At 35.2% G+C, this 26,521-nt stretch overlaps 1 protein-coding gene across 3 annotated transcripts; it reads right to left on the bottom strand.

Moving 5' to 3' along the window:
* Window positions 1–171: 171 nt before the first annotated feature.
* Window positions 172–26,125, bottom strand: key (kenny). Of its 3 annotated transcripts, XM_053758742.2 has the most exons (16): window positions 25,905–26,125; window positions 25,064–25,263; window positions 21,904–22,146; window positions 19,384–19,560; window positions 18,426–18,536; window positions 18,020–18,121; window positions 17,090–17,218; window positions 16,827–16,928; window positions 16,178–16,314; window positions 15,037–15,186; window positions 14,455–14,545; window positions 12,859–12,971; window positions 12,283–12,394; window positions 11,871–11,981; window positions 9,228–9,357; window positions 172–8,578 (listed from the first exon to the last, which is right to left on the bottom strand). In XM_053758742.2, exons 2-15 carry the CDS (start codon window positions 25,253–25,255, stop codon window positions 9,247–9,249), a joined length of 1,881 nt encoding a protein of 626 aa, XP_053614717.1. In that variant the 5' UTR covers window positions 25,256–25,263; window positions 25,905–26,125; the 3' UTR covers window positions 172–8,578; window positions 9,228–9,246. The 3 variants fall into 3 exon arrangements, with proteins under 3 accessions (XP_053614717.1, XP_053614716.1, XP_053614715.1); XM_053758741.2 differs by lacking the exons at window positions 172–8,578; window positions 9,228–9,357 and adding an exon at window positions 10,720–11,445 and having other exon boundaries at window positions 12,859–12,968; XM_053758740.2 differs by lacking the exons at window positions 172–8,578; window positions 9,228–9,357 and adding an exon at window positions 10,728–11,445.
* Window positions 26,126–26,521: the final 396 nt, after the last annotated feature.

The raw sequence follows: 26,521 nt of genomic DNA, 5'->3' as shown, positions 1-26,521 counted from the left end.
AATGAAATGATGAAGCGTTTTAAACCATGTTTTACTCGATAGTTATAAAAATCTATAAAATTATACAGAAAATATAAAAGTTAAAATAGTATTACCTCCGCAATTACATAGAAATGAGGTTGTAAACATATCATAAGTCAAAAGCCATAGCTTTTGACATTAAAACAATAATGATTTAATAATTCACATTTAATCATAATTAATATTACAAATTGTGCGAGTCAAATTGACACAGGCAGTTGATTATCTATAAATTTTAAAGCTACAAAAAAAATCATTTCAATTTCAGTGCGTTCCAAAATCAATAAATCATAACCAAAGCAGTCTTAACAATCACACCATAAATTTTATACATTTATGAAAAACTTAAATTTCGAATTTTACTCTAATTTTAAAACAATATTATAAACAGAATTTCAGAGCTATTTGTCTAGACTATAGATATATATTGTGAACACCTAGACAATACCAGCCCTCAAGTACGAGATGGTTGGTCACCACAGGCTGATGATATAGGTACCTACAAACATGAGTGCTAATGATCTGACAGTAAAGATGCCGAAGACCATGTGAAGTGGAAGAGAGAAAATATGAAATATGCGGTTCTTGGGCTCCAAAGCTCCGTGGCCGAGGAAGAAACCGGGAAAAGGTTCACATGAGAGACCCTATTATACAAATAACACCATTCGGACTCAAAAGGGAAAGTAGTGCCTAAAGTGACAATACAAAATCATTACACATAACGATTGTATATTTGCATAAATGTTGTGGATGTACAACCTTATATAAATCTAAACATCCACCTAACTACCATAAGGGGGTCAGATTTATCTGTCACTGACTATACTATAAAACAACCTGTGTATATTTTCTGGAAATTCTGTACGTTATCATATAAAAATAAAACTATATAGGCGTTAACAATCTCATCAGTCTAATCTATCCTTAGACCGGCTACACACGCTTCGATTTAAGGGACTACAGAAAGGGATGCAGATATTTAAAAGAAAGAGATGTGTGAACGACCTTCCTTTTCTATTAAATACGTGCGTTTCCTTCTTTAGACCCTAGATTGCCCTAGCGGCAAGTGTGTGAGTAGCCCGTCTTAGATCATATCTCACTTTATAAGCGTTAAATACTCTGAATATAATTGCTGTCTAAAGATATAGGCCATTTCATGGTCTTATAGTGTCGTCGAATTATAGTTAACTATCGATTTGTAAGAAAGCAATAGTATCAAATAATATCGACATTACAAAACGAGTCAATAATATTGATATTATTGTCGCTTGGTTAAGAAAATGTATCGATAATCGATTCTTTCAGACAATAGGACTGTGAGGTACGAACTATATAAATTTTTATATAGTTCGTACCTCACAGTCCTATATATAATATAAAACCTACATCTTCATGGTTGTTATCGTAAAAACTTATCTTTTACGTCGTAACGTTTGATTAAGATAAAACTATTACAATGGCGCCACACCTCATATCGACAAATACAAAGTTCAACTCAATATTCAAGGTAATCCTAACACTTATTTTGGGCGGTTCGCAGAGCGTTCCGACCGCAGCGGCCCTGCGCTGTCATTACGATCCGTCAATTCACTTGAGATGGAATCGTTTCCAAAATCTAAAATTGACATTACCAGTGCTAATTATAATTATTTTAAAGTCGGATAAGAAACTAATTATTGTATTTGTTAAAATTTGTAATGACATAATATTGTAACGACATCGAGACCGCGACGATCGAACCGCCCCAGCAATGATCTATTTACAACAAACATGAGCATAACGTTTTCTGAATTTGACTTCGACCATGGATTTAAAAGTACTTTGTACAACTGGATAGATTACCTGACAAACAATAATAAACTCAAATTAAAAGGTACTAAACACTATTTTAGAATAACCATGGACAGGAGACGAAAAATTATTGAAAGAGACTCACTTTATCTTTGTGTGTCCCTTTTTTGTAGTATTGTGACTACAAATTTTGATTTATCACAAAATCCACAAAATTTGATTTCCATATTGTATCGAATCTAACTATTTTTTTTCATATTGCCATATATGTATGTAGGTATGTAAAAAGGTATGTAGGATTTGTCAATAAGTTCGTAGGGAAACAAAATGGTTATCTGAGGCTTTCGACTGACTATTCCTTCACTCGCGAGTTGTGGCGAGTGTGTCTAATGAAATTTGATACTTACAACAGAACCAATTACAACAGAAATTATGCGACTATATGGCAAGACTAATCTAAAACACCAACTCACAAAAATACACTTCACTGCCTTCGTACGGACTCGTGCCTTTTCCAGAAAATTTCTTTTAACATTCGAGGCTACTAATTCCACGACTTCGACAGCGGAAATATATAAAACGGTGTTTGTAAAAGTGGACTTCTTGTGACTGAGATGATGATGTTGAGGAAAAAAGATAGAACTCGTCTTGAGAATGGTCCTCTAATATTAAGTCGTCCAAACTTTCGTATATTAGCTATAGAGCCATTAGTTCAGAAGGGATAGTTGAAATAGAGGGGCGAAAGGGTGAAAGGACGAAGTATTTGGTAGCTTGATACTATTAAGCTCTAATAATTGCCGCTTAGCAAAATCGTTTTTATTACAACAATTATTTTTATTCCTGGCAACAACTGGATGGGGATGGCCCAGGACAGAGATGGTTGGCGGAGACGGAAGGAGGCCTGTGCCCAGCAGTGGGTCACGGAGGGCTGCAGGTGACGATGATGATGAAAATAGTTTTTAAATTTAAATTAGCTGTATACACATGTGTTGAGTTGTTGCCTAGCTTTACTGATAAGTGTTATATAAGTTGTGTAATTTTAGTGACAATTTGTTATGTGTATCTTAAATAAATAAATAAATAAAACGCCCGATCAAACGCATTACTATTAAATATTTAAGAAGACTAACCGCCCGTCCCGGCTTTAACTTAGGTAAAATCGTAACAAATAACAGTATCATTAGTTCATTCGTCTAACGAATTTCACCCATTCGGCCGACGTCTATACAGATCAAAACTATCCATCTATAGTTTTGATCTGTATAGACGTCGGCCGAATGGGTGAAATTCGCCTATATCATTTCTTCTAATATCTCGCCCGTCATTTTGCATTGTCTTTGGTTAAATTCAGAAAACAAAATGTCTTTACAGTTATATTTATCACAATTCTTCTTATTGACACAAGTCTTATGCATCATCGCCGAATGGACACTTGAAAAAAATCAAACGCCGGTTCCACACCAACGGCGAATTGAGATGTCGACGCGAAAGAACGTACATTGCGTGGTTCGTATGTAAGCTTTTTTTCCCACAAGGAAAATGCAATCAATGTATGTCGCAATTGGCGAACTCTTCGCCGATAGTGTGCAGAGGGCATAATAAGAAATATTATCTACAATATTTATCTCAATTCATGTCGTCTTGAATTCTTCGATAGCATTTATCAGCTACAGAAATATTTGATTAAAATATGACGTTTCTCGAGAAAAGGTACCTTATGGAGGGAAGTAGAAAGTCACTTATACGTTTCATTTGACCATTTTTATTATAGACTAGCGACCTCGCACGGATTAATAGACTGTTTTGTGTGTATAAACCATCGATAATAAATTGTCTAAATAACAGTGCACAAGCGCATCAATATCCGTTGTGTGGTGTAAAAGAAGAAAGATCAGAAACAGAACACGTGGATGTCGTACGAGGCGACTAAGGGACACAAAGCCTTAACAGCTGATAGGCAACGATAGCATTCCCATAGATGGTTGACGTCAGACGAGCGATCGGTTGTAATATCATAGCCAAATCATCAAAATTTCATGGCAACTTTTTTATGCTAACCCTAGGCGCGTCGTTTGGGGCGTCACAGCTCCGAATGCAACCGCGATTATGAGAGAGTAGTGATACGCATAATACGTCGTAAACGACTGCCTTACATAAAGTACCTTTTCTCGTGGAACACATAACATAAATCTATACTAAAACACAATACATATGACACATTGGAACTAATAAAATATTAAACATACTTTTGGCAAAACTAAAAATTAATTACACAAACAATTTAATGTCGTTAGTAAAACTTATCGTAACACATGATTTTCCTATCAGTTATTTTGCATTTTTTTTATAAATACGAAAATATATACTATACGTTTTTCGTTTTTTGTTGAATATATAAAATAAATCAAGCTACACATACCTACAATCTATTCTCACTAAATGGAAGATATAGCTGATGTGAGGTTTAACATTTCAATTCATTTAATGGCAAGTTCTGTCCGAATAATAAAAATATATATAATAACAATAATTATAAGGATTAATTCTGAGGTAGATGTTCGTAATCATTCCATCTTATATGTATCATGGCGATTGGTAGTCGTAAAAGTCATGTCAGATGCCTTTAGGCGACTTGAATGAAGTCTAACACAAATGCTGACTAAAACACTCGATAAAATAGATTCCATAACCCATAAATTCAGCTAACATCGAATCCCCATAGCTCAAACCACGTAAATCCCTTCTTGGATTAGATTGGCAGATGTGGATAACTGCCGGATAGTGTGTAACAATGGTATACTACCGCTTTATTAATAAAAATTTAGTTCTCTGATTAGGCTTGAAGTAGTTTTTCTTGTTGTCCCTCTCTCTCTCTTTTCAGTATTTGACATTGAAAGAACGAGACAACACAAAGAATAACGATTCCGATATTGTCTTAATATTAACGTTTTTATTAATAATAGATATTTGAATTTTTTATTAATAATAGATATTTAAATTTTTGATTAATAATAGATATTTGATTTTTTTATTAATAATAGATATTTGATTTTTTTATTAATAATAGATATTTGATTTTTTTATTAATAATATATATTTGATTTTTTTATTAATAATAGATATTTGAATTTTGTATTAATAATATATATTTGATTTTTTTATTAATAATAGATATTTGAATTTTTTATTAATAATAGATATTTGATTTTTTTAAATAATAATAGATATTTGAATAAGTGAATCGTCTACAAAAAGACCTCTTTGATGTTCCATGGTTTCGGTCACATCAATGCCTCTAAGGACCGGGTCCCAATGGACTCTGCACCAAAGTATAATCATTATAGAAAATATCCTTACTAATATTATAAATGCGAAAATAAGTTTGTTTGTTACTTCTCCACGCTTTATCTACTCGAACGATTTTTTGAAATTTTGAATACAAGTGGTTTGAAAACGGTACCTTTCATCCGAAAAAATAAATGCTTCCGTGGGAAATTCACTCGAGCGAAGCCGCGCACAAAACCTAATATAATAATATTTTGTGTTTTCGCTTCGATCATAACTGTGAATGTAACACATATTATATTTAACATTACCTTTTATCCGGACAGAACATGTCTATGAAATACTTTCAATGAATTCAGTTTGGTACTATAATATTAGATTCTCTTTTAATACTTAACCGTTATAATAATACAATAAGTTAGACTGTCATTTTCAACACAGCCTGTTTCCGCTTCATATGATACATATTCACAAAAAAAAAAACAAAATGGCACAAAAATGCAGACATATTTAAAATCATGTTTGGAAAAGTACAATATGATAGCAATAAAATGCAGAAAACATACAAAGCGATTTGGTTTTGTTACTAAAATCTTATCTTTTTAAAGAAACAATACAAAAAAAAAATAATAACGAAAAATTTTAAAAACTCGGTGCAAGTTTGATAACGCAATTTCTTTCATTCCCTCAACCAAAACTGATAAAAGATATACATATTTTTGAAAAATAACGACGAGTTGAATTTAATCTATACGTTTCTTTAATCTCAAACATCAGGCTAATGTCACAATACACGCTGTCATTAGTTAAAGATCTATCATTTTTGATTTATACATACATAAGTATATACCTACATAAAATATACATCTATATGTTACGAGAAACTGAAGACAATACATATGAAGACATATTTAAATCGAAGAAATATTCTTAGAAGGGAAATCCAAGCGGACGAAGCCGCGGGCTAAGCTAGTACCTATACAAAGATAGCGCAGAATATAAAGGAATAAAAACATTTGAAGAATGAAACACCTTAACGCTTTGTACAGAAAAGCAAGATATTAAAAAAACTAAATAATGTCAAAATTTAAAACACCTAATATTAAAATACCTATGACAATGGTAATTAATCGGAAAAGATTAATGTAGATGGCGCTGGTATAGTTGGAGGTCAATGTATCAAACTCAAGATCCCTACCCAGTGATCAAAATTGGAAACTTACAAAAATAATTTTAAAATGTTCAATTTATTCGACACCTGTTTGTCACCTTGTCAAAACACCAGCGCTGTAGCTACGTTAAGCTTTTCAGATTACCTGCCATTCATATAGGTATATGTAAAGATATTTTTATTCTATATTTAAATAATATAAAACGTATGTACCTTCGTTCAGAAATTTTACGTGGTAATTTAATTTGACAAATGTTTACTACATTCTTTGACATCTCTTAATTTTTTACTTATTTTTAACAAATAGAAGTGAATATATTTTAAAAGCTACCATATAAATTAAGATACCGTGTGCATTAAAACTGGTACATGGTCTGACAACTAGATATACCAACCACCGTGCGAAGTGGGGGCAAACACTAGGAAAGCCTCCGACGCTCAATGACTGAGGAAGAAACCGGGAATACTCTTAGATGAGAGAAAGAGACAGCATGTACGTAAACAGAAAAAACTACACACAGTCATCTTTCGGTTCTCTAATACAAGAAAGAGAAAGACCTATTGGAAAGACGCGAGAAGAAACAGAACAGAGCTCTACCTTTCATTCTATTATTTTTATTATCGTAGTATGCCGGTGTTGAGTTTGAATTCACTATGTACATAGGCTGCTATTTATGTATCCGGAACTGGCCAATAATTCTAGAATATTTAAAAAGTAATTACAACATTTGAAAATAGAACTCTTCGGCTAGAGAATAAATATTTTTCATGTCCCTGTCATTTGTTTTTTTCAATTGGCGCCAATTTTGAAAATAGCTTGTCTTCATTGCCATGGATTTAACTCGTGAACATTTTCGCGCGATGATTTATTATGATTTTCGGCGTGGATTAACTCAAAAACAGTGCATCGAACAACTGATTTTAACTTTTGGAGATGAAGCACCATCGAAAACCACTGTGTATTATTGGTTTAAGGAATTTCAACGTGGACGGTCTATGCTCACGGATGAAATTAAGGAGGGTCGTCCTAAATCGGTAGTGGTACAACAAAATATTGATGCTGTGCGACAATTAGTAATGCAAGATCGTCATGTTACATACCGCGAGATAGAGGCGTCTCTGGGCATTAGTATGACGAGTATACACGCGATATTACACGAACATTTAATTGTTAAAAAAATTTGTTCGCGTTGGATTCCGCACAACTTGAGCGTAGATCAAAAACAGGCTCGTGTCGACTGGTGTAAGAAAATGATAAAAAAATACAACCGTGGCACGTCAAAAGCTGTTTATAATATCTACACAGGTGACGAAACCTGGAACTATGCTTATGACCCTGAAACTAAACAGCAGTCAACGGTGTGGGTCTTTCAAGATGAACCGAATCCAACAAAAGTTGTTCGTGCGAGAAGCACTTTAAAGCAAATGGTCGCTTGTTTTTTTGGTATCAACGGACATGTAGCTACAGTGCCACTAGAGAATAGTAGGACGGTTAATTCTGAATGGTACACCACCATTTGTTTGCCAGAAGTCTTTGAAAAAATACGAAAGAACAACCCACAACGCAGAATCATACTTCATCACGACAATGCTAGCTGCCACAAGTCGGCTGAAACAAATAATTTTTTGGAGGGTCAAAAGATTGAATTGTCGGGTCATCCGACGTACAGCCCCGACCTGGCACCCAATGATTTTTATTTATTTCCAAACATTAAAAATAAATTACGTGGTCAACGTTTATCGAGCCGCGAAGAGGCCGTTGATGCGTTCAAAACACACGTTTTGGACATACCTCAATCAGAATGGAAAAAGTGCTTTGAAAATTGGTTTCATCGTATGCAGAAGTGCATAGATCATCGCGGAGAATACTTCGAGAAACAATAAAACCATATGTAATAATATATGTTTGTTTAATTTTGTTATTCCGGATACATAAATAGCAGCCCTCGTATAAACATATATTCTATATCACTATAGATACTTGTACGATTCACAAGTCCTATGTCTGCGACCCTCGACTAACGTCTCGGGTCTCAACATAGGCCGAGAAGTTGTATGGGAATGTTCTGTTTCATTCGGCTACGCTAGCTCGTGTCTTCTATTTTATTTGTCATTAATAAAACATCAGTACATTTGTCAAATGCCATGTTACTTCGTAGAATTTATGCAAGGAACATTGAAGAATATTATTGAAACATTGAACGAGATTGTTGAAAAAAATCACTACTACTAGTATAAGAAATACTACTAGAAATAAAAAGAACGACTACTTTTATCACACTAGTGCATTCCATATCACATACAGTTAACCTGTGGACAAAATAAGAATAAAAATCCATATCTTATCATTATAAATGTGAAAGTTTGTGAGTACGTATATGTTCCTGTGTATGTTTGTTTGTTACACTTTCACGCAAAATCTACTCGACGGATTGTTATGAAATTTGACACACGGGTAATAATATAACCTGGAATAACTCGGTTAAACCGCTGGAACGATTTTGATGAAATTTACTATGCAAGTAATTACATGCATAATAAATTTCATGTAAAATATGAGTAGCCTATGTTTGAACGGGAGTTTTTAGTTGAAATTATGTTCTCAAAAATCAACCTAACACAAATGACTATAATGAGGAGTAGAGCGAAAATAAAGGCGAAGCAGGGTTAAAATGCTAGTATTTTAAACATAAAAATGTGTTTATTTGTTCTTTCACGACAAAGCCGCGTATTGGATGGACATGATAAGATTTTTGGGTGTGGACATAGTTGGAGAGTAACATAAGCTACTTTTTGCCGCGGGCTGTAATATATAATAATCATATCATAACAAGTTAATATATAAAAATCATCATTTCGTTCGATTTTCATAATAATCCCAATATTTCGTACAAATGTTGCTGGCGCGTTCTAATTGCGTACAGCGCCATCTATTATCGTATAATAACAACAAACTTACCAACAAATAAGAACGCACGCTACATGGGGCTGCAGGGGTCGTTGTGTGAACCCACGCAGTAGTCCAAGTGTTCGTCCACCGCTTGAAGGTTGTGGCTCTTGAATCTCATGCATTTTGGACATGTGTACACCTGGAATGTATCAAAACTATTGTAGCAAAACTGTACAGGTTCGGTTCAGCAAAAATCACGAAATATCACAAAGGGGGAATAAGGGGGAAGGGGGTGTAGTAAGATATCTATCACGTGTATTTATATTTTTGTCAAACGCGTCATTTTACAAAAACCGAAAGGTATGTGAAGTTGTGATATTATTATTACATATTCTTTATATACTATTATTATGTAGAGGTAAGCGTTTGTGAGTTTGTATGTTTGAGTCGGATAATATAAATTACCGAAGCGATTTCAAAAATTCTTTCACCATTAGAAAGATACATTACAGGTACATAGCCATATTTTATCTCAAAATTCCCACGAGAGCGAAGCCCCGGGAAACATCTAGTTATTTATAACTGTATTTTGAAATATTCAAAACATTTTAAGATTATTTTGTAGGTACCAAAATACACGTGATGTTGGGAGGTTAGTCTTAAATCTCAACACGTATCACCAATGGGGATTAATATGCTAAAAAATCATCACATGGCCGTTAATGGCCCGATAGATAAATAAATAATAAATAAATATATTAGAACAAATCACACAGATTGAGCTAGCCCTAAAGTAAGTTCAAGACTTGTGTTATGGGATACTAAGTAGTCAACGATACTATATTTTATAACAAATACATATATAGATAAACATCCAAGACCCGGGCCAATTAGAAAAATATCATTTTCCATCATGACTCGACCGGGGATCGAACCCGGGACCTCTCGGTTCAGAGGCAAGCACTTTACCACTGCGCCACCGAGGTCGTCGCCATAGATAAAAATGTATATAGGCTTTTTTATCCTATTTTAACGGTTTTACATATATGTCGATGTCCACAAACACACAATAGAGGATAGTAATCACGCAATATCACCAATAATTTACTGGTAACAAAATAACACATTATAGTAACAGCGTGCAATTGGACATTACAGACGAGGTGGCACTTTGGCGCGACCGGAGCGGAGCGTGATCATGAAGCCGACGACTATGTAATACACGCTCCCGATGTCTATTTGAATTAAAACAACACTTTTTACAATGCTTTGTTACGCAAACGAAATATTAAAAGTTTCATACTTTTTAGTAACCAGATGCATTTCAAAACGACGATATTATTAAAATGCAAACGAAAACAAAAATAAAATATTTAAAACGTGCTTAAAGTGAATACAGCAAATATATTAAAATATCTACAAAAAACAAATTAAAAAAAAAAGTCATGCTAATCTATGCACAAACAAAAAAGACTGCTCACCAATTTTATTCTTCATAAACTTGATCAAATTTCAAAGCTATCAAACGAAATACAAGAGTAGAAATAGAGTAATTTATTGCAATAGATAAATAAATACTTTTAATACATCAATCTAAATACTATTTTACTATTCCCATCAAAAATAATACAAAATAAATGCAATATTAAACCATAAAATATTTATAATAAATTATATTGTTCTCAAATGTACAGATACATAAAAATGGAAGTAAATATGCCAACGAATTCCTACCTAGTGGCGCTGAAGTTATGAAAGGTACTTTAAAATTTAAAAATTTGATGCTATACGACCACGCCTAGAGGGGAATTCGCTGACGTAAGCCTTGGCCTAAGCATTACAAGGGCATATATTTTTTCATACAGTGTGTCAAGTGAGTGAAGAAAACTGATTTTCAACAACATTTTTGCCATTGCAATACCAAATAGAATGGTCAAGATTGGTTGATAAACACCCAGTGTTCTCGATTTATTTTCTTCCCTTTCTTGACAGGCTTTATACTGATTTTTAGTGCTCAAAATGTGATTAACTGAGATAAAAATGTTTATGTGTCTGAGTTGGGATGATTTTCTATGAAATCCGAGCATTCTTCTCTGAGAATTACTATAACTCATAACAGACAAGAATCGACATGTTGCTGTAACAATATCAAAGTCTTCAACTGCGCATCGCACACCGGACACGTGAAGCGCTGCGGCGGCGGCGTTGATTCGTGCATCTCTTTCTGGTCTTCCGTCTCGCTCGCACCCTTGTCTATGGCCGGGTTTAGTCGAGCCTTTTTGCGGACCTTCGGTGTATGAAACTTTTAATATGGGTCGATGATTTCGATGTCATTTGAGTGTGTATATAGACTATCAATAAATATGACTATGTCGAATGAAAAAAACTACAGAAATAAAATGAACTTTCCATTATAGGTGCGATCAACTGATCAGTCAATTTGTATTGGAGACATTTTTGTAATTTTTTTGACATAGATAGTATAAAATTGAGTATTTCATCATTATATATGTTATAAAAATAACCTAATATCATCAAGGTGGCTATAAAAAAATCATTTTTTTAACACAACAAACTCTTGCGCATTATTCAATCGAAGAAATTGTTTACGAGATTTCATGTTAAATAGAATATTACTTTTTTCGAACCGCACCCAAACGAAGTCGCGGGCAGAACAGTTAGATATCAAATAAAATCCACATAAAAACTTACAGTTTTAGCAGCGCCCGTAGTGGAGGTCCTACTGGTGGCTGAGGACGAGCGCGGGGCTCCGGCGGCGGCTCGAGGCGTCTGCAATGATATTTGTCTGCGGGCTTCTTGTAGCTGCAACAATAATGATTATTTACTCTACACACTATACATTTTTAATTATGCCAAAAAATAAAATGGGGCTATCAGTACCTATTACTGATAATATGTGCACAGTCAATACATAAAAAATCTAAATAAAGCATGAAGAGGTAACAAACAAACCTACTTTCGTATTTAGAATATTAGATTAGATGGTTCTGAAGATTTTGCTTTTAACAAAGGACGTTGTCCGGTTTGCATTTCATTTCTCGATTGAGCGTCACAGCCACGAATGCAACCGTGACCACGTCCACATGAGACAGAGAATACGCACCAGGTCGGTAAGATCTTTTATCCTCTTCTGTGCGTTTCGCAGGTCCGCTTGGAGAGACTCCTTCTCACACGCCATCTTCTCTCGACACTCCCTCTCCGCTTCGAAGTCATTCCTGAAATCATAATGGTTCATTATTATATACTAATCCTTGCCCGCGGCTTCGCCCGCGTAAATTTCCCACGGGAACAGTTATTTTCCCGGGATGAAAAGTATCCTATGTCCTTCTCCACACTTCAAAATGTATGTATGCAAAATTTCAAGAAGACTGGTCGAGTATGATGGAGCGTGAATATGTAACAAATTTACTTTTGCACTTGTAATATTAGTTAGGATATGAAAACAAATAGGTTGTGGAAAGTCCCATCCAAATTTTCTCGTGGATTTGGTATGAGGCGACCAAGGGACAACTCAACAGCATAATGGCAACAATAGCATCCCCAACGAGGGTTGACGTCATTCAGGTACACAAATCTTCAAAATGCAATGGTGGATTTTTTTACGAAAACCCTTGGTTTCGGAGCGTCACAGATCCGAATGTAACAAACGCGGATGAGAGAGAATAAGAGAGACACATACTTGTACGAGTCTATCTGTGCCCTGAGCAGCGTGACGTCATCCAGCGCCGCCCGCAGCGCCTGCACCTCCTGGCCGCGCGCCAGCAGCGCCGCCGTCAGCGCTTGCACTGACTGCTGCACAAACACGGACCACGTGTGAGGATATTGTGTGTGCGTAGTATATTCATTCCATTTATTCATAACAATAGGTACAATTGTGTTGAAAATTGAGTTCAAAGCTAGCTAGCGGGCCGCTAGGATAGGTTACTAGCGACCCGTCCCGACTTCGCATGGGTGCAATATTATGCATATTATAAACTACATATGACCTTTCTCTTGAATCACTCTATCTATTAAAATATGAACCTTTCTATCATTCTATCTATTTAAAAAAATCAGACAGACAACGGGAAGCGACTTTATTTTATACTATGTAATGATAAAAATATCCGGAAAAGGAAAACGTCGTGAGGAATCATGCACACCGGTTGATTCTTATTAACTTGTGTGTGAAATGGAGGCAATGGCAAACCACTCCATTAATAATGCCAAGAAAGTTGTGTGTGTTTCATTCCAAGTCATAACCACGACCCTCAGCCATGAGGAATACGACTATGAAGAAGAATGATAAAACAATATTTTTATCAGAGTACTGATCACAAATCATAACATGTTTTTAATATACTTTTTAACTATATTTATTATTTATGTATTTGTTTCTTTGTAATAACTATATTGCACAAAAATATGTACTTCAATTAAAATTAATACAAGAAAGATCACGAACAACGGCGGACTTATCCCATGTAGGGATCTCATTTCAGCTTTACGTTATCTAACAGTAATCCTATATGTTACGATATTAGAATCAAAATGTAATGCCATCTTTACACTATGAAGCGAATGCGTGAACATTGCGTAGTATGTACGAGTGCTTTTATTCACCGCAATGAAAAATCAGCAATGTATACCGAATGCACCAAAGTTTGAACTATTCAAGGATAGTGTGGAATCGGCATAAGAAACAATAATGGTATTTCGATATTTCTTCTCAGCAGTAGTCGTTTCGAAATGCCAGTAATTTTTATCTTTGTGAGATTTTACTATATATATATATAACTAGATGTTGCCCGGGGCTCCGCTCCCGTGGAAATTTTGAGCAATCTTAGACAATGCACCTTTCTTATGGTGAAACAATTTTTTGAGATCGGATCGGTAGTTTCAGAGATTACCCGCCTCAAACATACAAACTCACAAACGCTTACCACTTTATAATAATAGTATAGATATAAAATTCGATGTAATGGCTCAGTAAATAAGAGCACAAAAAAACAAAATTTAATACTATAAAAATAATGAACACTGTTTGAATGAGTTTCTTTCGGCACTTCTTCTCAGCAGTGGTCGTTCCTAAATGCTAGTAGTCTGTATCTTTGGTAAATATTGGGTTAGTATGAGAAGGTAAAGATATCAGAATGGCTAAGTAACACAAAATACATATATCAAAAAGACTATGTATCTAGACTTAGTCTTTATATCAATTGTTTAATTTAGAATATGAAAAAATCCCTGTGAAGGCCTATTTACTGAAAAACGATTTGATTTTGAATAAACTTACAGCTTCTTGTGGTGTATCCTTCGATTTTAGCAGTTCTTTATAGTCCTTGAATATGCCTTCGAATATTGATAGGGTACCTCTGACATGGCCGCTGCAAAGATATTTATAAAACAAAAATTAATATTTATTTATTATAAGCGACTAGCGGCCCGCCCCGGCTTCGCTCGGGTAAGACTATAATAAAAAGAATACCCAAACGGCTGAACCCATTTTGATCCAAACTGGCAACACAAGAAATTTTGGAGTCAAAAAGCAATTCTCATAAAATTTTATCAAACAATAGTAATGAATAGGACTGATCAATTAAAAGTGACATTTAATTATTGTATAATCAAATGGTCACATGCATTTTATTTTATACCCAGTCAAGAATATTATAAATGCGAAAATATGTTTGTTTGTTTGTTGCCTCTTCACGCTCTATCTAATCAACCAATCTTGTTGAAATTTTGCATATAATATATAGTTTAAAGGACATAGGGTACCTTTCATGCACGAAAAATAACTGCTCCCGTGGGAAATCACGCGGGCGAAGTTGCGGGCGAAATCTAGTTTGAGATAATTCAATAAAATAACACTTACATATTGGCGAGGGCAGCACTGTGCTGTTTCTCAAGCTGAGTCTTGACATTGGCCAGTCCGGCTTTGAACTGTTCCACTGTGGCCCTCTCCAACTTGAAGTCATACAAACTGGCTATCACGCCCAAGAGTTCCACTAGATTGTCCGCCAGCCTGGAAAAATTGAATAAATATATATATATATAACGACAAATCACACAGATTTAGCTAGCCAAAAGCAAGTTCGAGACTTGTGTTACTCAACAATAACACAAGTCTCGAATAGTATGTAGACTCAACGATACACGTTTTATAACAAATACATAAATAGATAAACATCAACATTAAAATTACATAATTTATTTAGAAATTATGCCTTCACAGCCACCTTTTCACGTCATATTCTAAATTAAATTATATTTACCAAAGCTACAAACTACTAGAGCATCCAAGACCTGAGCCAATCATTTTGCATCATTTTGCACCCAACCGGGGATCGAACCCGGGACCTCTACCTCTCGGTTCAGAGACATGTGCTTGCCTCTGCGCCACCGAGATCGTCAAAAAATTGTTTTCATATGCTGGCTCCACACTGTCCTACTCGTGTCACATGAGTCTGTATACCAATCTGACTCATGTGTAGTAGTTTTCATCGACCACCACTTGCTTCCGGTGAAGGAAAACATCGTGAGGAAACCTGCACATTGGTGGACAGTTTAGTTCACTAGTGTGTATGAGATGATTTGCCACTACTAGATGGCGGTAGGTCGTAAAAGTCATATCAGATGCCTTTAAGCGGCTTGAATAAAATCTGATACCAATATCACAATCGATATGTATGAATCTAACTATCCTCAAATTTGGCGACGACGATATAAGGTTCATTATTGTGTATCCCAAACAATTTAAGGTCTTGTCGTAAACACATTATTGGTGCAGATAGTTTCCTTTAAAAAGAAACTCTACTCCGACGACATAAGGTTCATTATAGAGTAACCACTCACTCGTGTGTCCATTAAGCTGTTTGGTCAAATGTTTCAGGATTTTGTCGTAAACATATTATTGGTGCATTTAATTTTGCTTTAAAATAAAATAAAAATAAAAATAAAAATAAAAAGAGACCTTACTCAGACGACATAAGGTAAATTATTGAGCGACCACTCACCCGTGTGTAACTCCATTGAGTTGTTCGGACAAATGTTTCAAGGTCTTGTCGTAAAGCTTCACATTGTTGGTGCAGTTAATCTGTTCTGAAGATTTGTCTGATTCCGGACTGACGGACACGCGGACTGGTTGGAACACCTGAAATGATTTAGTTCATTAATGACTAGCTTTAGCATCCGGTTAACCATGTAAACTTGTGTAATAAATAATAACATTTGTTAGACAAATTAAAAACCCCCGACATTCAATATAAATTTCGCTACAACTTTGAACGGCTGAACAGATTTTCATGAAACATGGCTGAGAACACTCGGGATAAAATTATATATGACAGAAAAAAAAAACTAAACGACAATCGGTTCATCCGTTTGGGAGCTACAGATACACAGATACGCTAAACTTAAACTTAAAACACCCCTCTTTTAGCGTCGGGGGTTAAAAAAGAGCTGACGGTTTCCAAACGGCTTAACACACATTTCCCAAAAATTGGCAAAAATACTCTCGATCAAAATCTCTTTCAAATAAAAAAAACTAGATCAACATCGGTTCCGCCATTAGGCTGCTACGGTGTCGCGGACAGACATTCAGATACACAGACATATTAAACTTATAACTCCTAACGTCGGGGTTTAAAAATAAACGAAACTTACAACTGTTTGAGCTTCCTTCAACTTCGCTTTAAGCTCTTGAATTTGATCTTTATACATTTTGACAGTCTCCGACAACCCAGATTTCTGCCTTGTGTACTCCAACTGAAAAAAAAATTACATGTACATCAAACATATGTACCTTTGTGTCGAATTTGAAATAACAAAATTACAGTGCTGGCTGGATTAATGAAGAAAAAAATAATGGCTGTCAATGTCAAACTGTCATGTCACCAAAAATTAAATTACCAACATGTGTTACCAACCTTAACATTCTCGAACTCCAGAATTTTCAACTGCGCAGCTTTAAGCTCGTTCTGTAACATCGACACTTTGGTCTCGAGCTGGCGGATCGTCGACTCGCGCTTGACCATCTCCTCTGATGAAACGCTTGACTGTAATCAATATGGTTTTCAACACACTTGCTTGACGTTTTACGACACTAGTATTTTATTCGACGTTTTACGTTAAAGCAGGCCTACCATCAACTATTATGGAACGATCCAAATGCAACTCAGTTAAATTTAGGAACCAAAAGTGAATTCATACTAAAAATTAAGTCGATGGTGCAAATTTGCGATGAATGATGGTGGCTTACCATCATCTCTTAACGCGATCCACTTTACGACCTAAACTGAACTGCATCGCAAATTCGTACCATCGACTTAATTATTAGTATGAATGCGATTCATTTTAGGTTCCTTTAGATTGAACTGAGTTGCATTGGAATCGTTCTGTAAAAGTCGATGGTAGGCCTGAAGGGGGTTAGTGTGGGTTTGCATTTCACTTCTCACCATCGAATCGATTCGAAGTGAGACGCAGCGAACCAATCACATTGCGCCATTGTGATGCAACGACAACCAACTGCAATGTGATTGGTTCGCTGTGTCTCACTTCGAATCGATTCGATGGTGAGAAGTGAAATGCAAACCCGCACTTCGCCCGCAGTTTACAAGGTTTACAGGTCACAAAGTGGATCGCGTTAAAAGATGATGGTAAGGCCCATAGTGTCGTCAAAAAAACGTCAAATAACACACGTGTGCATTGCTCGGCGAATAATCCTAAAAGATACTAAACCACAAAGTGGGCAATACGCGTCCATAGGCTGTGGTGACCACTTACCATCATGTGGATTGCATGCCTAGTTGGTAGTATATATAAAAATCATTTTTTATTCAAACAATGCGAATACTCACCATACTACTCGCCGTCATAATTTGGTTTTGTAAGTCCTTCACTGTGTCTTGTAATATTGACTGCTTCAGACTGCTTTCCGTCTCTTTGTTTGACAGCAACAACTGTAAATGTATTAAATAAATATTTTTTTAACTCAATGATCAATATAATTATCAGCGACATGCGCTTAATAAAGTAGATGGCGCTACTGTGCATACACAGATTTTTATAATTATAATTGAAATGTGTAGTGAAAATTGAGAAGGCAATTGAATGAGAATGAAAATTCCACGTAATGACCACGACCCTCAGCCATGAGGAATACGACAAGAAGAATAATAATGTAGTTCTTACTATACTCCCGTACTAAATAGCTAGAGGAATAGGAATAGGAGAGCCTGTGTGGATTAAATAAATAGTTCATACCTCTGTTTGGTGCAATTTCTCTCTCAGCTCGTCTCTTTCCTTGGACGTGACGTCTACTATGTGTTCCAGGGACTCCTTCTGCCACGTCAGCTTCTCATTGTCCACTATCACCTAATGAGATAATTATACAACTCAAAATTTTGTTACAAGTACTTTCATTCAGTTTCACCTGTCCCGTTGCTTGTCTGTAATCAAATCTTGCAAGTTAAATTTCACCTACTTCCACTCGTCCTAAAGAATTGAAATTTCCCACGTCGCTTTCTTTCACTCAAAAATTTGCCAAATCGTTCAAAACTCCAGTCATAAATCTTTGACAGCTCATTGAGAAATATATCTTCACTTTCTACGTGTGAATATTGATTTTTGGGTATAGACATATACCTTTTTTTACCCTTATTGTAAAGATTATTTCTAGAATACGGTTACATTTTTTTATTACCTATTCGTTTATAAAGTCGTCATTAATATTTGATCTTGATCTGATTATGTACTACAATGTTCGCTTGACCGCCGATAAGAAATAATGTAAACATTGTATATATAAATGGTTAATTCAACTAAATCCTTTCTCAGAAATGTAACTGTATAAGATCTGCAGAAATATCTAGCTGTGCGACCATAAAGACGACAAAGTCGAGTGCCATTAAATTATTTTAAAAAACAATTATAATATAATAAATGGCTTCTTGTATAATGTTTTTACACAATCAAAGATTTTTTGGATTGCAATGACATTAATTAACATACATATAGGTTGTAAGTGACATTTTATCTTAAGTTAATCTGATGTCATTTTATAATTTTTTAAATATGCTATTATTAACATTTGCATGCTGTTGACAATGGCTAAATAGACTTTGTTCTACCTCCTCTATTTAAGCAAATAAAATGATTTGATTTGATTTGCCGAAATGCGAATTAGGCAAAAAGCAACATGACGTTAGATTTATTCACCGACCTGTCTCCTCTGCTTCTCGACCAGCTCCAACTGATCCGTCAACTTGTTGATGGTGTCGTCGTCCGGTGACGTCACGAACTCCAGCATGGAACTCTGGCCCGACTTCACGCCGCTGGAGCTGCCAGACTCCGCGAGGCGGACCACGTCCAACTTCAGCTGCTTGTTTTCTTGTCGAAGCTGGATAGAAATGCTAGTAGTTTGTAGCTTTGGTAAATATTATTTAAACCATACTATTATTATAAAGAGTTAGTTTAGCGTTTCCGAGTTTGTATGTTTGAGGCGGGTAATCTCCGAAACTACCAAACCGATTTTTAAAAAATCTTTCAACATTAGAAAGTTACATTATTCAAGATTGCTATAGGCAATATTTTATCTCAAAATCCCCACAGGGAAACGAAGCCCCGGGCAATATCTAGTCTAGACGTGAAAAAGTGCCTGTGAAGGCCTAATTTCCGAATGATTTGATTTTGATTTTGAAAATAACTTATCTCTCTTCTTCATTGTTCCTTGCGGCTGTGTCACCGTAAAAAATAACCTTAAAATTTTAAAGATCCAACTGTTTGCCGTAAGTCAGCCTTTTTTGGGAAGACTATTGTTGCCTATTAGTGCCAAGTCCATTTCCCTTGGCCGCCTTGTACGGCACTCGGCTATAGCCCGACGGATTACTGGACGAGGGAGAGAGAGAGAGAGAGAGGTGCTCACTCTATCTCTCAATCTCTTTTAGATGCTCTCCCTTAGAGAGGGACATCTAAATGAATCTTACTCGTAGTAAATAAACTAAGCAAGAATATTATGCTAATTCCAACATCTTCTCATCCTAACAAATGCGAAAGCAATTTTATTTGTTTGTTACCTCTTCACACTCTATCTACTCAACGAATCTTCTTGAAATTTTGCATACATATAATTAAACTGTAAAAAGTAACTGCCGCCGTGGGAAATCATGCGGGCGAAGCCGCGGGCAATAGTATAATAAGCGGCAATCTAAGCAGATAGATTCAAAATATTCTTTTTTTTTTTATTATTAAACATTTGAATGCATATTTGACCACGATCTAGTTTTTTTAAATATCACTCCGAAACAAAGATCATTTGATTCAATTAATTGCGTATACAATCAAACATTATAAGTGCAAAATGCAGTGCATTCACAGTATATCTCTACTATTTAATAAGTTATCTCACTGTTATGATTAATAATATTTAATGGCTAACTGTGGGCTAATTTATCATCATTATTACGCCACGTTACACTGACGCGATAACATTTACCTAATTTCGTGATACGAGTACAAACAAGTACTTAATGCAATTTTGTTATTGTGATTCGAGGCGCTTTGTTTCTGCACTAGCGCCACCACCAAATTTCTTTTATTTAAACAGATTATACCACAATACGAATTTTAGTAGAAGTATTAAGAGTATTGTTTTCTATAATACACCTCTACTATAATGACGACCTCGGTGGCGCAGTGCTTGCCTCTGAACCGAGAGGTCTCGGGTTCGATCCCCGGTCGGGTCATGATGGAAAATAATAATTTTCTGATTGGCCCGAGTCTTGGATGTTTATCTATACAATATATTTGTTATAAAATATAGTATCATTGAGTTTATATTCTATAACACAAGTCTCGAACTTACTTTGGGGCTAGCTCAATCTGTGTGATTTGTCCTAATATATTTATATATTTATTATACAATGTGGTCACAAATGACTAACAGCTTTCGATGGCAACCGTTTTCGATTTAGTCAACTGTGACTAACTATATTGTGTAATAGAAAAATATACCTAATATGTCTACGAAAATTCTTTATCTACTTGACCAGTATTTCGGCCGGAATGATTGTTCTATTTCTTTCTATCTTATCATCTCGTGTTCCTGGTTGCCTCCGCGGCTGTAACGCCGCGAAGCCTGGGATCAACATAAAAATAAAACTCAAAATTTTAAAGATTCGGCTGTGGTTTTACGACCGTCGCCGGCCCTACATCAATCATCCTTCGGAATGCCTATTATTAAACCATAATGAAAGCTAGATAAGTTTATATTAGAGATCGGGGGATCTATGAGGCTGACATAGTCACACAAAGTGCACTGAACTTGTTAACAATAACAAGTTGAAAAAAAAAACAAAACAAAAAAGCCTATTATTACATACCAGCTGATCTCCCTTAGTCATTCATACAACTTCCACGGCAAGATATGGAGTGCTCCTATTCTAGGGCGGGACCACAAGCCCCAATTTTATTTGCGACCCGTCTTACAAAATTGCAAACATTTATTCAGAAATTAGACCTTTAAAGGTGACCGAACCGACCGTGACCGATGACCGCATGACTGACATTGATAGGGTTGCTAGCCTTTTTTATATTACCGAGTAAGAAAACAGGCATGCTGACCACCTGATGACAAGTGGTCTCCGCAGCCTATAGGAAGGCTTTAAATCTAAGGTCTAATTTCTGAATAAATATTTACAATTTAGTGAAACTGGTTGCATTATTGACAAAGTACATGACTGACCTTTTCAACCAATCCCTTAGTTTCCTCAAACTTCTCTTTATGCAATTTGTGTGTATTCATCATGTCCTCTTGACATGAAGCTATGAGCAGGAACTGCTCCTTTAAGGAGTCGTTGTTCTGTTTCAACGTCTCTTTCAGGATGATATTCTCGTCTAGAAGCTCGCCGAACCGCTTCTGTAGTTCCTCTAGGCTTTTATCATCTGTGATCATTGTGCTCGCCACCATCAAACTGGCTGGTGAAGGCTGAAAATTAAAAAAAAACTTTGGTTTGTTTTTTTGCCATTACGTATAGGTAATGATTTGTTTATTCTCTTACGAGTTAATTACTATTAGCTGTTAAATTAGCTTTCTTTTGTTTTGGTGAAACGGTCTATTATGTTTTAGTCCAAATTGTACATTTTTGTAACAAATTTAAAATTTGTTAAATTATTAGGTGTGATGTGTGATTGGGAACCAGGACAGGAACCAGAGGAACCAGAACAGGAAATAAAATGGGACCACTCCATATCCCTAATTCGATCGATTGTCTTGAAATCCAATCAAATAACTGATTTAGCAAATCCATTGCATTGCTAGTCATCGAAAAAATCTTGGAGAATTAAATTTGACACACTTTTTACCTAATCCCTTCCTTCACGAGCACAGTAAATGTGCGCAATGTTACCCGGGATTGAGCTCTTTTCAGTGGTAATAAAAGTGAATTTGCAATGAAACTCGGTGAGATGACGTCCTTAGGTGCTTACTACAGCTTAGTACTTACTAAAGTAAAGCCCCTACAGTGATATTAAGTTTTATGTTTAACTAAACTAGCTTTGGCCCGCAGTGTCTTCATATTCCCCAAGGGATTTTTGTTTTTCCGAGATGAAAGGTAGCCTAGGTCCTTTTATAATTTCGTATTGATGTAGTTAGCTGCATTTATGCTAAATTTCAAGAAGGTTTGCGGAGTATTCCTGGTTGTGGACGCCAGAGCAAGCACCAGACGGGTGGTCATACATCATTCTGGGAGCAATTCACCCAAATTAGCGGAGTAATATAATATAGTGAATGAAAGTAAACTGAAGTACACTCACTTTCACAAATGCCTAATCTCTTGAACTTTAAGTTCCATTTGAAAAATCCTTTGAAAAATTATTGAACTATCGACCCGTCCCGGCTTCGCTCAGGTGAAATAATGATAAATTATAAACATAAACCTTCCTCAGGAACCACGCAATTTATTTTTTAAAATCCGCATCAAAATTCGTTACGTAGTTTTAATGATCTAAGCATACATAGGGACAGATAGACTCTTTCACAAGGCAATCCTTGCAGAGGCGTAATGCAGGGCAAACCTATTAATTATCTGTATTTCAAAACAGTAATGCAATAATTCTTAAATCACACTTATTGATTTTTATATCAGATAGACTTTATCTCTGATAGAGAGCTAAAAAAAATAACTTTAAGATAACAAAATTTCATTTAGTAGCCGTCGAAACCAAAGCCTTGTATGACTAGGTATTTCATCATTATATTTGTTGTTATTATTTAGTTAAATCCATACAAACAATGTCAGGGTGGTTCGCAGTGTTCCGACCGCTGCGGCTGCGCGGTCATTACAATCCGTCAATTTTCTTGAGGAAGGAATCATTTCCAAAATCAATCATTCATAAAATTGACATTACTACAGTACAAAGTAATTAATGTAAAGTCATAGAGTAAAACTCATTCTTGTCTTTGTTAAAATTTGAAAAATTATAATGACAGCGCGACCACTGCGCTCGAAATGATCTGCGAACCACCTGTCAATGAAAATTAAAATTCAGAAAACTAATCAGAAATATTTACTGATTAGTCTTTTACCCTGGTACTCTCCTGCCTCGAAACTACCCAAAACACCACCTGGTCGTGATGGTTATTCATGAGCAAAGCTTGCTATATACCGTGGGCAATGCTGTGCTTCTTAAAGGAGCTGGGCTGGTGAGATTAAATAGCAGCGCAGACATACAGAGAGGGCCCAGGTGAGATGCCTAATTGCAAAGTCATCAAGGGGGACATGCGCCAACACCAAAACTTTGATTAAAAACGTAGGCTTTAGCCACCTGACCTATCATAACTATTACAAAGTCAAGGAACTAGAATATAAATTAAATAGCTTTACTGCCAACAATACAATAACAATCCTAATCACTGTTTTAATTTGCATATTATAATTACACAGAGTATTTAATAGTTTGCATTTGAATTATTGTTGACATAATGTAATCTTGGAAATTAACAATTTTAGAGTTTAATTGATATTTATGTACCTACATTTGCATGCCATTGTTTGGCAAAATATGTGATACTATTTAATTTTAACATCTTTCTGTGCCATATTTTGTGTGAATAAATGATTCTTGATTCTTGCATTTTATCTACCATTTTATTACTAATTTTCTATTTTGCAAAGTTCCTGTCTGTAAAGGTGCATTGAGTTTGTTGGATCAGTCTAATATATTGCAATTTGATTGATCACCACTTGCCTCCAGTGAAGGGAATATAATGAAAGAAACTGTCTCTCATGCTTTCATGATCAAACTGGCTATATTAAAATATATATGGAATAGATTTTGTTGATAACTTCAAACATAGACAATCCCACGTAGAGCTAGAGCCTTCATAAAAGACAATAGGGAGTATTACTGCACCTTTATTCCGCCAGAGTACAGTTCTGTATGAAGCTTTGCCACCTTTTGCTTTGTCGATTAAAACACTTATTTTAGAGTAGGTACTTTATTAATCCTTTCATTATGTAAGTATTAGTTTGTGAAAATATACAACACTGTAGCATATTTGGGTGCCGAAATATTGGGAAAAATCGTTTTCCATAAGAAAAACTTCGAAAACTATGGGAGCGCCTCACATTGTAAAATTTTCGATTCAGCAAATGGTCAAAAAGAAACTTGGAACACTTCACACATGAAGACTTAATAAAATATGGACTTCATACAGATAAGATCTTCAGTCAAAATCAGTTTATGACCACAGTCAACCAAATAATGCAGAACATAACCTAAAATAGTGTTATTATTTTCAGGATAATCCACTAAATCCTTCATTTTTCCTTTAAACTCGCATCACGATTGCATAGATATTTTTGGTCATAAATCTGCAACAATATTGAAAATAAAATACTCACACTATCCCCCAACTTGAAGTGTGCCTTCAGAGCCATATTAGCTTCGGTGGACATATCTTTCATAGCATCCTCGATTTGATTTTTATCCAATGGCTGTCCATTCACAATGTCGCACTTGAGATCCAAACTCGTACCCGGTGAGGTGCCCAGAATGATGAACGAATCATCTTCGTGGTCTTGCTGAGAGGCCATATCTGCATCTGTAAATAAATTAGTGTATATTCATGGTTAATAAAGTTTTACTTTAGAATGTATAGATTTGAACTAATATTTGTTTTTTTTTTCAACAAAATTCTACAATACATAACTGTTGTTTACATTTTTAGGACTCCTAAGAAAAAAAATACTATATTTGTAAAGTATGTAATAATTAGATTTTTAAGGAAATTCTTTATTTTTGCCATTATAATACCAAATAGAGGCAAGATTGGTTTATATAAACACCATATCTATTGAATGTTTGAATATATCTTGACTCACTGAATTTAAATATTAGTAAAAGATGCAATTACTCACTGTGCAACTTTCAAATACAATCTGATAAAATCAAATACCATAAAACTATAGTTTTCTCTATATGCCGATGCAATCATCAGCGCAGGTAAACAATCAATTTGATAGATATACACAATCGACACGTGACGCATTAGTTAAGTCCCTGTGCTTACAGTTTTCAAGGAAAAAAATCTACGACCAAATTTTAATGTAAAAATCACCATCTAAATGATACAATCAAAGCTAACTAATCTATACCGAGGTTCATATTCATATTATTTATTAGACATGTTTGTATAACATTACTAAATGTAATTATTATAACAAATTTTATTTCGGTACTTACGTAGCTATTTAAATTCAACAATTTTTTATGTTCCCTAGAAGATATCACTATTATAGCTTAGGAAATAACACACTTTGCTTCAAATGGATTAGTTATACACAGAACACTAATAATTTAGCACGACACGGCGTATGGAATCCAAATATCTGAATATTTATTTTTTTTATCTTCGTCGTTCACAAAACAAGACCGACATTACCGACAAACAGCTGACACCTGAAACCACACACACACACACACACCAAACCACAGACAATGACCACAGACTATTTAGCGCAGGTGCACATATTCGGTTTTAGAATCAGGTTTCCTGATGACATTTTCAGATTCGGAATTCTAAGATCGTCGGTTCTGACGCCGGATATAAAGTAAAGAGATTACGTAGTAGTGTTCTAAGTCAGGACATCGACGTCATAGTATTATATCATAAATTAAGAAATTTAAACAAGACATGGTAAAATATATTCACAAATGTATAATAATTAAAAATAAAATAATAATTCTTGGTCAGCCCTGACGCCTAAGTGCTTAGTGAAAAATTTGAAAACACAACAGTGACAAATTCAAAAATTTTAAAAGACAACGTCGCTCATGATATACTGGTATACGAGTAAAGA

The sequence above is a fragment of the Plodia interpunctella genome, chromosome 18 (assembly GCF_027563975.2).
Source record: "Plodia interpunctella isolate USDA-ARS_2022_Savannah chromosome 18, ilPloInte3.2, whole genome shotgun sequence".
NCBI lineage: Eukaryota > Metazoa > Arthropoda > Insecta > Lepidoptera > Pyralidae > Plodia > Plodia interpunctella.
This window is presented reverse-complemented; position numbering and strand designations above follow the sequence as displayed.